Source organism: Epargyreus clarus, unplaced genomic scaffold (genome assembly GCF_041222505.1).
Source record: "Epargyreus clarus isolate Ecla_fem2 unplaced genomic scaffold, WU_Ecla_fem_2.2 ptg000003l, whole genome shotgun sequence".
Classification (NCBI taxonomy): Eukaryota; Metazoa; Arthropoda; class Insecta; order Lepidoptera; family Hesperiidae; genus Epargyreus; species Epargyreus clarus.
Window position 1 is genome coordinate 12,030,874 of NW_027332211.1, and position 15,210 is coordinate 12,046,083.

General features: G+C 33.2%; 1 protein-coding gene across 13 annotated transcripts in view; it reads left to right on the forward strand.

Moving 5' to 3' along the window:
* The window catches only part of LpR1 (Lipophorin receptor 1), a 301,804-nt gene that overhangs the window by 252,371 nt on the left and 34,223 nt on the right, over positions 1-15,210 (forward strand). For 6 of the 13 annotated variants that reach the window (XR_012103637.1, XM_073089318.1, XM_073089245.1 and 3 more), the window contains exon 3: positions 11,450-11,572. Coding sequence is in view for 12 of the 13 variants with exons in the window: in XM_073089318.1 (XP_072945419.1) it covers positions 11,450-11,572 (123 nt within the window). In the remaining variant the exon portion in view is untranslated. Of the gene's footprint in view, positions 1-2,193; positions 2,440-11,449; positions 11,573-15,210 lie in introns of all 13 variants that reach the window. The other 7 variants (XM_073089313.1, XM_073089273.1, XM_073089322.1 and 4 more) reach the window with 3 other exon arrangements.

A 15,210-nucleotide genomic window follows, 5' to 3' on the forward strand; every position in this document is an offset into this window, starting at 1 on the left:
CCAATATGATTAAAATAATAAATATAAAAGTATTGAATTCTTTTATCATAATTTAAAATTAACCGATTTTTAATTAACCAAATAATATTATGTTGAAAATTGTTAGTATTATAGAGTGTCGACTGTTATCACGCTTTCAAACTAGAATATTCTATGTCGTTTAGGTGATGCAATACGAATGACCAGAAAGAAATGCATTTGTATTGATCACTCTGTAAAGGGATATAATTCTGCTCTTAACAAACCATTATAACTAGGTACCACGACAAACCAATCTTCGACTCGAGTACTCGGAATTCGAATAAAACATGAATTACTTCCAACTCTAGTTCAAGTGGGCGTAATATTTCATGCCTATAAAACTTTCCGATGGGGTCTTAGAGGACAAAGGGTCGGATTATCGGGGCTAGTTACCTGCTTTTAATTCGGGTTGTTTCCAATTAATGTTCTATTTGGTTAGATCCCAGTACATTACATTAATCTCTCACTTTTCATGGTTACCTTGTTTATTGTTGAATTCTTAGTTGATCTGTAAAAAACAGAAAGGATTCCCTGTGTCGTGGGTGCTATGGTTACATACATATAAGTTACTCTAACATCCAAATCCAGAACCGAAATCTATTTTCATTATTCAGATTCAGCCAGACCAGGAATCGAATCCTCACCCTCTGCGCGTCTTACCGGTGTGGCGACTGCTCCGTCACGCGGGTCGTCATATGATATTCTAAACTTCTAAAGCATTGATAAATATGACGTGATTTAATAATTTGCGTTTCTCAGAGAGAGCCTTTCATTTGTACAGTTTTTTTTTCAGTTTGCCTAATCAATTAATTTTATTTACATTCACAGATTGTACTTTTTATGTGTGATATAAATAAATAGTATACCAGTACCCATAGGACGTAAATTTTAATGTTTATTATTAGGTAAATATTAATCGAAAATGGCTCGAATTTGCTTCGAGAAAAGAATGGTACAGCCATAGGTAGGTAGGTAGCGAAAAAATTCTATGAGCCCCAGATAATTAAATTAATCATATCAATTATTTGAGTGTTTTAAGTGTCTGTTAAATTGAAATTGATAGGATTGATATGATTGGTACGGTATTAATAAACAAATTTGTGGTGATAGTTTTGTTTTTCAATCTGTAATATGCAAATAAATATGGAATTGTTATTGCAACTGTTGATCAAAGCAATTAAATTATTGTTTTGGTGGCTTCTGCAACAAACAATACAATTTGAAAATAACATAAAGTTTCTGACTTAAAAACAACCGTTTACTAAATAAAATCTCGTTCTATTGATAGGGAAATTATAAGTCTTTAATGGGTACAAGAGAAACTTCCGGCGGACATCCGTAGCCTGCAAACGAAAATATTATTTTCCTAGTAGTGTTAGAAAAAATATCCTGTTATTACTTTTATTAGGAGTTATATTTAAAAACTGTTCCGCTAAAATAACGAGAACAGTATACAAGTAGCCTGTAGGCGTTTTGTTTAAATAAAAATAAGTACCGACATATTTTCAAGGCCTTTTATTCTTTTATTTACTCATGTGCCTATTATATTTTAAAGATCAAACAGAAATAATACTGCGATTAAACCTCTATTTTTGAGCGCTTTCGTTTGAATTGTAATTACAGCCTTGCTAAAGAATAATGATCATTATAATAAACATACATATATTATGTACTCCTAATATAGGCATTATTGGCACATATTTACCTACTTTAACATGCTGTGCATGATATAGCCCAGCATGTTAAAGTAGGTAGTATTAGGTAGTACGTAGTAGTAATATAATAAAATAAATACATACACGTATTTATTTTATTACAAATTAAGAACAATAAATGCGTTTCAGTGAAATTCATAAAAAGTTAGCACGTTTGCATGTTTCAGCAGACTTACACTTGCTTTTTTACACAATCTGAACAAGTAGGTATCCACCTGCTATGCTGATGGTACATAAGGGGGTTAAATTATGTTTGCACCTTAATTATATTATGTAGATGACAATCTGTTTTCGTAACAATTTAATATAACTAAAGTAATAAATATGTTGCTATCTTCGCATATTAAATCTGTTTTAATAACTTCTCCACGATATAAATCACATAGGGTTAATTAAAAACGCAGTGTTTCCGTACGTCGTTCTCGAATTAATTACACATTTATTATTATTATTATAGTAATTAATCATAACCACAGTCGGTATTAGCCACAAACCTCAACGTATCTGTGCCTACAGTTGATTGGCTGTCATTTATAATTTACGACCTGGATGTAGTGCAGTTTGTAAATGCAAAGTCCTAGTTTGGGAACAATGGCGGTGTGGACTATATTAGTGAGTGTGACCTGTCTTCTGGCTTGCACGGAGGCTACGTATTACGACTACGACGACACGTATACAAAAACGTACGACTCTCTAACTTCAGGTAAGCCTAGATTAATTTTTTAATTCACTATTTTTAGTTTACTTAGTTAGTTTTAGTTATTTTTAGTTTAGACAAATTTTCTATTAATAATTATCTGTGTCTATCTGGGATCTGAAAATTACTCACATAATACTTACCGTTCGTACTTAGGTACTCAGAATGGCAACAAATTATAAATTCACATTTACCTACATGATTTTATTTTTTAATGGTCTTTATTTTTGTAGGGATGTACCAATATTGGAAACGCTAAACTTCATTTTGTTTGTATATTTATACAAAATGTATATGGGTAAAATAATTAGGTAAACCTATACTAAATACAATATTAGTAATGGTGTCTGATAGTTCAAATATTTTATGGAGGAGGAGGTGGAGGAGTAATATCCACGCATTAAAATAAAAGCTCTCTAAAATGTATGTGTCACAGATTAAACTGTTATGTGTAAATTATTCTTTAAAACGTCTAGTAGCAAATTGTCTCTACCTACCTAGAGCAGACCGGACGAGTTTTCGAACGATAAAGCCGAACTTCGTCACAACCTACCTAATAACGACCGTTTTAATCGAGTGTATTATCTATAAATAGGAAATAAAATAAGTTATTTATATTTTAAGAACCTTGTGTTCCCAAAAAATGTAAATCTACTTCATAAGGTTCCGCAAAAACATGTGAGAAATGTCTTACTGGACTCCCGGCTTACTTGCAATCATACGAAGAATTCCATTGCCTACAGTTGCTATTTAACATCAGGTGAGCTGCATGCTACTACCATAAAACAAACGTAAACCTTTCAAAACTTTTATCGCTAAATTAAAGCGCTTTATAACCCAACAAATTTGATTTTCACTTTATGCCTGTCTCTTAAAAGACGTTTAAATTTTGTTACGACATTAAAAGACGATCCGCAATTTGAAGCTTCAGAGCCTTCTCTAATATTAGATAGTAACTTTTGATTATAGCCCTTAAGAAAAATTAGATTTAGAAGTCAGAAGCCTTTGAGGGTAACATTATTTCGGAGGGCAATAATGCAGTAGGTAATAAATTATCTTTTCACCGCTATAATAATATTTTAAATTGTAACATGAATGCTGAAAGCATTATGTGAGTACTTATAATTTGGGTAATAGAACAATTATCTTATAGGCGTTTTAAATAAATGGGGTTTGAAAACGAGCTTTCATTCAATCGATAAAGTAGCGGGTCGTTATCATCGCTAATCCATGCAAGTTGGATTGAAGTGCCTCCTAAAATCGGACATATTATATCCATTGCTTATCCAGACTACTAAACACAGCCGCGCATGAGATTATCCACAAAAATAACCTTTACAAACAGAACACTGTAGCGATAAACATTAAAACAGGGCAAAAATTGTATGACGCCTCCACAATAGAACCAAGAAGGGCTATAAATAGAGAAGTAAAACATCAAATTCCTCATATGTGTCATATAAAATGTGTCTATTTCCACAACACCGTTTTATGCTAAAGCCGACAGTAGCTAATGGCTTTTTTATCAGACGGCCTTTATTACCCTTTTAACAGATTAGGTACGTTATTCTTCCAACTCTTCAAATATTAAATCGTTTCTAAAAATATTTCGTATTACATAAAATAAACAGTTTTGTATAAGATAAACATTTCTGACTAATGTTCCTTTTTGATTCTTGGAAACATTCGCTGTGAATATTTCGAAAATAATCTCTCATCTTCAGATATGTAAAGCTTATAAAAATTATAATATTTAAAACTAACTTCCAACGTAGTTCGTAGGAGTAATAATGGTAAGCGAATTCTGCTAATATTTATTTTTTATTTAGAGTTAAATAGGAATAAACAAAAAATTACCAATTTGTGTTGGGTGTTATTAAACTGCTTATGAGGCTTCTAACAAGGCCTGCTTTTGCTTTTATATTCTTGATAACATGGTACTCTCACGCACCCGTCGATTTCACATCCGCGGCTAAAAACGAAAACAACTGTTAAAACTATTTAGTAGCAAGTGAATTAAACTCAAGGCTTGGCGAAAAAGAAGATACTCACAGGCACGTGTTCACCAATATAACATGTGAGGGGGAAGCACGAGTCTTAAAAACAAAAATAAAATTCGTTGTTCAAGGAGAAACAACATAGATAACATTAAAAAGAAACAAGGAACTTCAAAGGAACTATTCTATAAGAGTTCTCCACTTAATACTTACTTGTGTACGCGAACATTTGTGCCACTCGAATTACACAGGAAGTTGTCACATGATTGTTGTAGCGTGTAATTGCGACGTTTGCAGAAACTATCTCGTTCGTACAGAATGTCGCTTTGCTTGTTGCGACAAACTTTCGACGCAGAGAAACCTCAGTGCTACGAGTGTCTTATTGCGTGTTACTGGCGAGTGTGCATCGTACTTGGATGGTGATTTCGTCTTTTATGACGTTTGTATAGCAAACAATTCGCGGTCAATCTGATTTTAAGTGACACTGCATGCAATCACTTCTACGACCAGTCTAAAATAGGTTAGATCTTACTTAAGTTGGTCACAGATGTGATGCTATATCTGAAGACCGTGTTCGACCTTCTCAAATAGAAGAATATTATTGTCTGTGTCAACTCTTCTGATTAGTAAAATTAACTACTTTAATTGAGGTGATGCTAAATGTAAATCTACTATAATTATTTCCCATACAAAATTAAGTACGTATAGCTTTTTGAAACAAGCCATAAGAAGATATTTGTGATCAAAATTCAGTAGCATATTCATATCCACATTTTGATATGTGGTTACGTCTTCTACTATCATATAGAGATCAGATCAAGAGCGACATGTAAGTGCACTTGAGATGTGCCAGTAATTCATTACTGGAATGCACTTATCGGCGTCCGATCTGGGTCGGTTTAAAGTGTCTACCCTACCAGATTTAATAGAAGCAAGAAGATCAAATTCAGTATTTTACTCAACGACAAAATTTGCAGTCTTGCTTTATATGAAGAAATCGTATTATTATAAATTGGAGTTTGTTCTCCGTTTTCAAAAATTTACGCTTTGTTTTTCTCTATTTTATGATTGCCTACTTTCATATTAAGTTGCGTATTCGGGCTAAGAGGGCAAGCAGCAAGTGCGCTTGAGATGCCCCGGTGACGTCAGTAGCGGCACTCATAGCCGTTGCTGCTAGCGCCGGTAATACAATTTCCCGGCGCTCTCGTACTATTGCCGTCCTGGGGACAATTTGGCCTAATGCTTCTGCATCTCGTATAAAGCGCACATTGTTTGGACCATTTTCAGGAAAAGGCTACCTTGTAAGATAGCGAGTGTATCTTATGTAAATAAAGAGCTTTATGTTTTAAATTCACGAAACTTTTGTGGTTTAAGCCTTTTGTTGTTTACTTACTAGATCTTACGTTGTAAAGCGTTTCTGAGAAGAGTTGACATGACCCTATTTTTATTTAGGGTTGGTAAAAGGTTTATAACGGAGCGGACTCCAGTGTCTTTGTTATCAAGTTTATTTCCCGTTTCCTTGGATTAAACAAATTGTTAATAATTAAACAAAGCAAATTATCTAAAAAATAGTAATCTACTTTTATTAAACCTACGATTTTATGCTGATGACAAAATTATATATAATAAAACAAGAAGTCGAGTATATTGGTGGAAACTATTTCTCATATCGTTATTTGATACGGATATTCGTTCTCTTATTTATTTAGCCTTCTTATGAAGGAAGGAAAGTGGGTAATACGAGCCTGATAATACAGATTAATATAAGTGACGATGCAGCAACAAGAGCTCTGAAGGAGCTAAAGATAATTAGATTCAGGATATTATTTACGAGTCAATAACAATAATCGGATAAAGACGGGGATCGCTTTGGCTTTGCCTTGTTAGGAAATAGTTAGGGTGCTTCAACGAACTCAAGACTTAGTTTCTTAACTCTGGAACACTAGTGGTGCTTAGAAAACATTATTTGGAGACGCGGAAATTATTATATCATGTAATAAAGGAAGGAATAAAACAAATAATACTAAAGTATCTATATCTTATAACATCAACGAGTATCGAAACTGAAATGAAAGCCTCGGAAACAATTTCGCAGCAATTTTTTTTACTATTTCACGTTCTACTGATTTTATCCCGCGAAAAGACATCTCTGAATGATCTTATTGGATGAGTAACGATATAGGATTTATTGGCTGTTAGGTATATCTGTTTACACAAATAATTTTTATATGGAATTAATAATATGATCTGAATATAAATTTATTGAAAATGAGTAGGCACCTAATAAAGAGCCTTGTAAAAGTAGGTACCTACCTACCTATATCGTTAGTTAAACTTATCAGATAGGTACGTTTTATTAAAATTGTAGAAATAAAAGCGGAGAAATATATTGCACGACTCATGATGCGAAGCATCAGAGAGTGCTTTACGATCGAAAAATTTTATTCGCTTCATTTTGGCGGCTATTTTTATTATTATAGCCTTGATAGTTCACGGAATCAAGATATTTTGCATACTATTGTCGAGATAATTTAATGGAGATTAATTCCATACTTTTTAAAAATTGATTTACTGCAATAGAATTGGAAAAAAACACCAAAATAGGTCAAAAAATTTTCCTGTCCGTCATGTGTGAAACCTGAAAACACTGTAACTTGTGAAAAAATCCATCATTTGAGTTATTTTTTTTTTTTTAATTCTAATCGACGATTGTAGGTCACTGAATGCGAATGACTAATTAATTCAGTGTCGTTTAATTGCAATTAATAAAAAACGAAAACTACAAGACTGTATATCTATAGATATTATGTACATTTATTCCACCAGGGGCGCTTGTGCAGTACCTTCTTCCTACTACAGCTGTTTTTTCGGCAATTAATTTTGAACGACTTAAGTTTTTTTTTTTTATATTTCATAATTAAATGAACATTATGAGTCGTGCACTTTTGGATTTTCCAAACTTTTTTCGAAAATGTCGTTAAATATAATAATAATATTTTTTTAGATCATACAAAAGATGAAAATTTGGTTATTTCTATGAAGCAGAAATTATCAATTTTCCATCTTTGGTAGGCAAGACATTAGATAAATTGATTTATTAACAACAGGCAATAACCACATCCGATCTATTATTTAGGGACAATCCAAAATTTAACCTCTTGGATCCATTGGGACAATGTATTTACCAATCCGGTAATGCGCCCTATCTCCAATAGATTCATTAACTCTGCTGTTTCCCTAAATCCCCTTAAGCTAATAAACAATACATACAACTGTGGTATTTAATGAACCAAATGTTAATAATAATCTAGTATTTGAATACCTACTAGACAAAGATATGAATTTAATTAAATAATTCGTTGAATAATTTAATACTCGAATCCTTTTGACAAGGGTATAGCAGTTGTAATTTTAGAATTCTTCTACTCAACTACCTAGAATTTTCCTTGCCACAGATGTCTAGTAAGTATCTTCATATACTCGTACTAATACATTACTTATAATACTTGAAAATATTGTAGTATGAGATTGACATGTATTTTGTCGAGTCGTATATTTCATATAGGTATCTATCATGACATCCTGACAGCTATTTAATTACCTATTTATTTCAGGATTTATTTGTTCAATTATTAGCCTTAATTAATGTTATTTTTCCAATTATACAAACACCGATATATTCGTAGGTAGGTATCAACTTACCACATTGCTCAGTATTACATCTCTATCGGGTATTTTGATAATGGCCGATGGATGGGTCCCGGATTAATTAACTGGATACACTATCACTAATCCCCTTCTACTATTGATTTGACTTAAGCTTACTAAAGCAAATATTTCCATTATATTGAGGGTATTATTATATTAGCTTATATAAATCCTATTATTTCATTTCTTCCTTTTATTATATTGTTTACAATCAATATAAAAATAATAAATACCTACGTTTTCAATTATTTTTAATAAAAAAAAAACTAACGACAGATAGGTACAGATTGTTTTATCGTAATAGGTCCCTTGAATAAATATCAAAATTGCTCCAACATGTCAATGTTGGTCACTAAAACGTGAAAATTTTCGCAATGAAAAATAATTTATCTATTTTACTTTGCTTTACATCGAATATTTTCATTCCGTAATTTAATATCTCACAAATTTTCACATAATAATATTTCATCGTTATTATAACCCTTTCAAATCGCTGAATTTTAACTTCATAAATTGCAAGCATTATTTGCATGTAAGCAACGACCTAATGACCCTCATAAAATGTTAATGACCAAGCAAGTACGATAAGCGGGTGCTTAAAATGGGATTTTAAGTAAAAAGCAGTAAGAAGTCCCTGGCATTACTGAATATAATAATGTGGAAAGGAAACAACGGTGCACAGTGGGAGACTTTTCTTGGGAATATAATCGTAGCGTGGCAGGAAGGATGCTTAACTCTACCTTTTCGTTCCCTGAGGGTTCATTTTGCAGAATATTATAACGACCGACTTGTTTTCTTCCCTTACCGTATTACAGAGGTTACGTGCGAAATGGTATGTAATTGTGTCAGTTGATGATTTTCTGCAAAGTTGCTTGTAATCTTTTTTCGTTTCAATACCATATTGTAATTTCTTAAATGCTATGAATTTATGTCGACTTAAAATAGTACTTACCTACATGCTTACGTTTAATAGGATTTATCTTCTCAGATGTCCCTAATTCACTTGTTTTCATAATAAGTAGGCAGGTGTAAAAATATGTACCTACCTACATAACTAGTTATTTGTAAACGTGTTGTTATAGTAATAGGTGTTGCAGTGTGCTGCCGCAGTCAAAGTAGAGACTTGCACCGTTAACATAATGCCTAGTTGCCTTTAACTTTTTATTCTCGTTAGTGCCGAGTTTCGGTATTTTCAGACATCCACCAACTAACGAGCGCAAATATTACTGACAAAACTTGCCAAAAGTTAATCTGAGCATCAAACTAATCCATTCTCAGAACAGTTTGGCAACTTTGCTGCGGTAAAATCAAACAGCAAACGAAAGAAGGTATAACCTGATCAGTTAGTACACCTACCGTGCCTGTCAGTTGTGCAGATATCTAAATGATAAATTATGTATTTCTTCTGTGTACAGGGATCTTTTGGCAGCCACAAGACGGTGGTGGTTTTGATAGTAGTAGTGCTCGAATCAATTTGCCTTCTCCATAGTTATTCTGTATTATGTGATAGGTAAACGTGTATGAACATGATATGTGACATGTAGAAATTCTATAAATTGCTAACCAGTCTCACATAATTCCCAAATTACGTGTCAGTACAAGGAGAGATTGTGAATGGAGATTTTTGGGACGTCACGACCTCGACATGGCAACACAATCAGGGGACGCATAACTCTATGAAATTGTACTGCACGCTGTATCTCTGGCCTGGCATACATATACAATCTATGCACTGACATCGGTGTCCATTGTTGTGCCGGTGTCGTGTCGTGCCAATGAAAGAGTCCAATGGCTGCAACATATTAATTAAAGGCCAGGAACACTCCGCTGATGACACTGTTGTGTGGACCTACATTGTATGTACCTACCTATGTGATGTGTGTCCTTTTACATTGACGAGTTAGACGTCAGTCTGTTCGTGACCTATTTTATACGTTATGTTTGTGTTTTAGTAATATTGGAAAGTTGCGTAATGTGTTTAGTGACTATTAAACAAGTGGTTTTATCAAATGGGTAATATTAATGATGTGGTCGAACTCTAATTATAGTAGGTTTTAGTATCAATAGTTAAATATTAATTTAACTAGCATAGGTAATTCTAATAACGTACCTAACTACGCAGTAACCATGTAACGTAATCCACCTAAATACGTACAATAATGTTAAAAGCGAGTTTTAGATTTAGAAATATAATGTTAGAATTTTTAAATTTCACGACGATGTACCTACTTAACGTATTTCCTACTTTAGGTAACGTTAATTTTTAAATTAAAATTAATTATAACACTTAATGTCAGAAATAGGTAATCATGAAACGAAATGTGTCTCAAAATATAGGTAACGTAATTTAAGTTATAATTTTACCCTGTGTATAAATAAATAAATACTTACACGTTTCATCTTATGATGTTAGTAAAAATATCTAAAGTCATGACGAATTTTGAAACTAACAAGGTGCTTAAGCTTAAGCCGCGAAAATTTTAGAATTTTATACTATTTAAAATACCCTGTTTGATAATTCAGGTATTCAAATCGAATACATTCTTCCTTGCTTGTTTTGATTGCTTTTATCTCAAAGTAAATTCGCAGCAACGTTCGATTATTTTCTCCGCGCTTGACGCAAACAAGGATTTCATCTGCAAATGGGGTGATCCACTTTAATCTCATTATGTCGATATACCACGTGATTCGTAGCTATAAATCTTACGTTGTTTTTCATTGTTATCATTTTCAACACATTGTTAACACAAGTCTCCTATCACCTATCATGAAGGAAGTAAGGTAAATAGCTCGCCACGCTCGTCATGTGAGCGTAGTGGGTAGCGCATGCTACAACTTTTTAGCAAAGGGGTAGAAACTTATACCTAAATACTTTTTAACGATTTGTTTCCTACAAGATTCACCTCTTTTCGAACATATAATAGCTAGTTAATTCAGTAACAGCCTGTAGCATGAGCCAACAGGTAGAAGTACCTATGTAAGTACATAAAGCCATCCTTGTACTGTGAATAGGTCAAGACATAACAATGGTTCCCCAGCGAGCAGCGGTATTGTGGCGTGCTCGACAAGTTGCTACGCCAGTCACAGTGCCAATACACGCCGATACTTGTCGATACTTAGTACTAGGCCAATAAGTTTACTAGAGCTTCGGAGAACTAACAATAACTGGAGCACTGACGTATCTACCGCCTCTACATCTTGTTGAGAACATGAACTAATATTATATTGAATTATATATTTGTTCTCTATTAGGATTATAGGTATTGTTTCATAGTTTTCCTTTTATTAATATTATTTTTGTTTGTCAACAGAGAGCCGTACGTGCACATCCGCTGAATTCAGATGCAAGACTGGGCGATGCGTGCCAATGTCATGGCGCTGTGATAGCGAGAAGGACTGCTCCGATGGCTCCGACGAAGAACCCGGCACTTGCAGTAAGTGAAATTTAAATAGAATTTATCATCTGATAATTAAATAAGAAATCGGAGTTTAAAATGAAACGTTCATATATTTCTTAACCAAAACGATTATTTTTACCCGACTGCCAAGGAAGGGTTATGTTTTTCGCGCGTATCTTGTATGTTTGTCTTTCTTTATTTGATCCGATCTTACGAACGGCTGGATAAATTTCGACAGTTAAGGTGTCATTATATTCGTCTCACTGACCCGAGTGTCCTTAGATAGGTGTTAGAAAAAAAAAATCAAGAGGGCTAATTTATGGCGCGAAATAGTGACACATTTAAAAAAAAAGTTAACGGAACCTATCGAGTGGGGTATCAAATGAAAGTAAATTAAACGTAGATTATAAAAACATATTTGTATATATATAAAACTGTAAGATGACTGACTGACAGACTAATTAAATGACTTTTTCAGTTTTTAGAAATCAAACTACAGCCAAAACCGCTCAACTTAGAGTTCTGAAATTTTGCACAAAGGTTCACTATTTAGCGTAAATAAGTACTAAGAAAGGCCTTCTGGAAATTCTACCCCTAAAAGGGGAAAATAGGGGAAAATGGTATTTTTGAAATCCTTTAATTTTGAAGCAACTGCTACAAAATTTTGTATTTAGCTTTCTGGATAGGAACAAGGACACACCTATTTATCCCCATGCGAAAAATTAACCCCGTAGAGGGTAAAATAAGGGTTAAAAGTTAATTTAAACAATCATCAATTTTGAAGCAAACACTATGAAATTTTGTATTTAGCTTGTTGGATAAAAATAATGAAATTCTACCCAATACGAGGTAAAATAATGACCGGAACTTTGAACTACTGAAGTTATATATTTTATGGAGCTAAAATGGTGGATTGTTTTTGCGAAATAGTAACACGTTTTAAAAAAGTTAACAGGTTTAGTTCCTTTATTTTGATATCGAGTAGGATATCAAAATAAAGGAACTTAAAAGAGATTACACATACGTTATATAATATATACATATGTATTACTCATCGAGATGACTGTCTGACTAAATGAGTAGTGTTGCTGTGATAAAGATCAACGCAAAGGGAAACCGCTGAACTTAAGAGTGCTGGAATTTTACTCATAGGTTCTTTATATAGCGTAAATGAGCGCTACGAGGACAAAATAGGATAATATTGTTAGAACATCTTTTGTTTTTGAAGCAGATACCTACTATGAAACTTTGTATTTGGCTTTCTGGATTAAAATAATAAAACGCCTATTTCTCCGTTTTTGGAAATTCTACTTCAGCTTTTATAGTGCAGTCGGGTTTTTTGATTTTTTAATTAATTACTTGTTATAATGACCAACATTAATACAAAGTACGCTACTTTAAATGTTAGGATATATTAATACTGCGTACGTTAAGAAAGTTAACAATGACATTATTTCACGATGTATTGTTAGAAAAATATAAAATTTTAAATAAAAAACGTGCCCAAAACTAACAGAAACAACTAATATAAAATTACATAAACCTGCGTAAAAAATATTTTTATTTTGATAAAATAATAAATGTCACTTTCAAAAATGTGTTGAAAATATTATTACTCACTATTATTTTTCTAAGCTGAGGTTAGAGATGAAAAATTGATTCTGAAATTCAACTTATTCAATGTAATCTTCTATTTGGTCATACAATAAATTACGTTTAATATACTCGTAGGTATAGGTTCGAAAAAAATTGTGTCAGAATAAATTGAAAGTGTCCTATTAAAATTGATTATAATATATGAAGGACCGCAATTTTTACTTACTACGCTACATCTTGGGTCTACATAACTAGATCGCACCTCCTGCTCTACGTAAAAGTGGATATACCTACCTAATGATGCTGATATGTCTATTGAATAAAAAATAATAAGTTTATCACATTAAAAATGTTTCGTCTCCTGTCTTCCGTCAAACCAAACGATAAACAAGATGCAGAAGGGTTCGCATAATTCGTATGACGAAATACGCAAAACATACTTACTTTAACAAATTTACTTTCGGGTCTCCGTGCCAGATAACACTATATCCGCCATTGTGTTTAAACATACAGAACAATAAGAAAAACAGAGTGACTAAGGCAGATTTGGGTCTCCAACCCAAGGGTCCAATTGTATTACACGTAGAGCTCGCAAAAAATTGCAACCATGTCCTTTGTTTATGTGCACATCGGTCTACGAGATTTTGCGTACCAAATATTGTTTTAGCAGTGTTATCTCATAATTTGTAAATACAAATGTGTTATTATTGCAATTCCTTTTGTTTAATTTGTTTAGTACGTTCCTTTTTCAACAAGCTTGTAATTAACTTTCTTAGCATAATCGTAAAACTCAGGAGCTGAGGTAAATAAACTTAGGACCTTTAAAACTTTTAAAGTTCTAAGTTCATGTAAATTTCTCTGCTGCTGTCGTCTCTGCTTCGCTAATTTTAAGCCTAATGTCACAAAAAAGAAGTATCTACAGTATAATAATAAAGACTTACATTATAGTGTAGATTATCAATAGCTAACTTTGTTCAAATTCTTACAGTTGGAGTAGGTATCTACATCACTGCAGAAGCGCAGAAGTTATTTAGTAATTTATGTGATCTTAAAAATATTAAACGATGCCCAATAATATAGAGTACCCTTTTTGAAAAATAAGGACGAGGAACGTAAGCCTAAAATCTATAAAACATAAAAATGATATAAATATACGAGCGAGTAGGTACGCCATTTATCCTCCAAAAAATTATTATCTGACGATTTATGGATAAAGTTTAAAGGTAGCACGCGTAGGGTACTTTGTCCTAGAGGGGCTTTTGCGGATTAAAATCTTAATTACGCCTCAAAGTTTCTCGGATTAATTTTATAATCTTTGCCCTTTCCTTTGAGTTCTTTCGCTTATGAATTGTAAATTACACTTGTGGTTGAATACCTACATTGATTATGCCTCTGAGAGGCAATTAAGACGAGCGCGGAATTTTGAAGCGCGGGTAGAAATAAAACAATTTGCGAGCGCGGCTGAGGTATTTAAAACACGTAGATGGGTGCTAATTAAGGGTGCCACCGTTCCCTCTAATTTATTTACTGTTTGGGGTATAATGGAGCGAGTTGTGGGGTGTACGTGATATCTCGTACGTGCGGAGGGATGAGTCGATAAATGCTCGGAATGAAATGAGCCGTGCCTGATACCTTTCGATCTATATGCGTATCCCCTTGTATCCTTTATGAGTGATATTTCTTCTTTCGTGTTATATTTCTTCTTCGCAACGTCGTCGACCCGTTTATTGCTGAACGTAAACTTTTCCAGACGCTTTCACTCGACCCGGTTTAGTGTAGGTTTGGATAAATTCATATTCTATTTCTACGACGAAGCGTCATACCATTCTCTATAACAAAGAAGATGTAGACCTTAAAACTGCACCAATTCAAGTAATTAGATCGGATACATAACCGAAAAAAATAGGTTCACAAAAGCGACATAAAATAAATTAAAGGTAAATTAAAATTTAATAAAAAAGGAGATAAAGGGGTCTTTGATTTGGGTACTGCTAGGGTGGGAATTGTAGATTGTATAGGTATAATTGCGAAGTTAATTCACAATGACTATTATTGGAATGAGTTAGGCCGTGAAATCG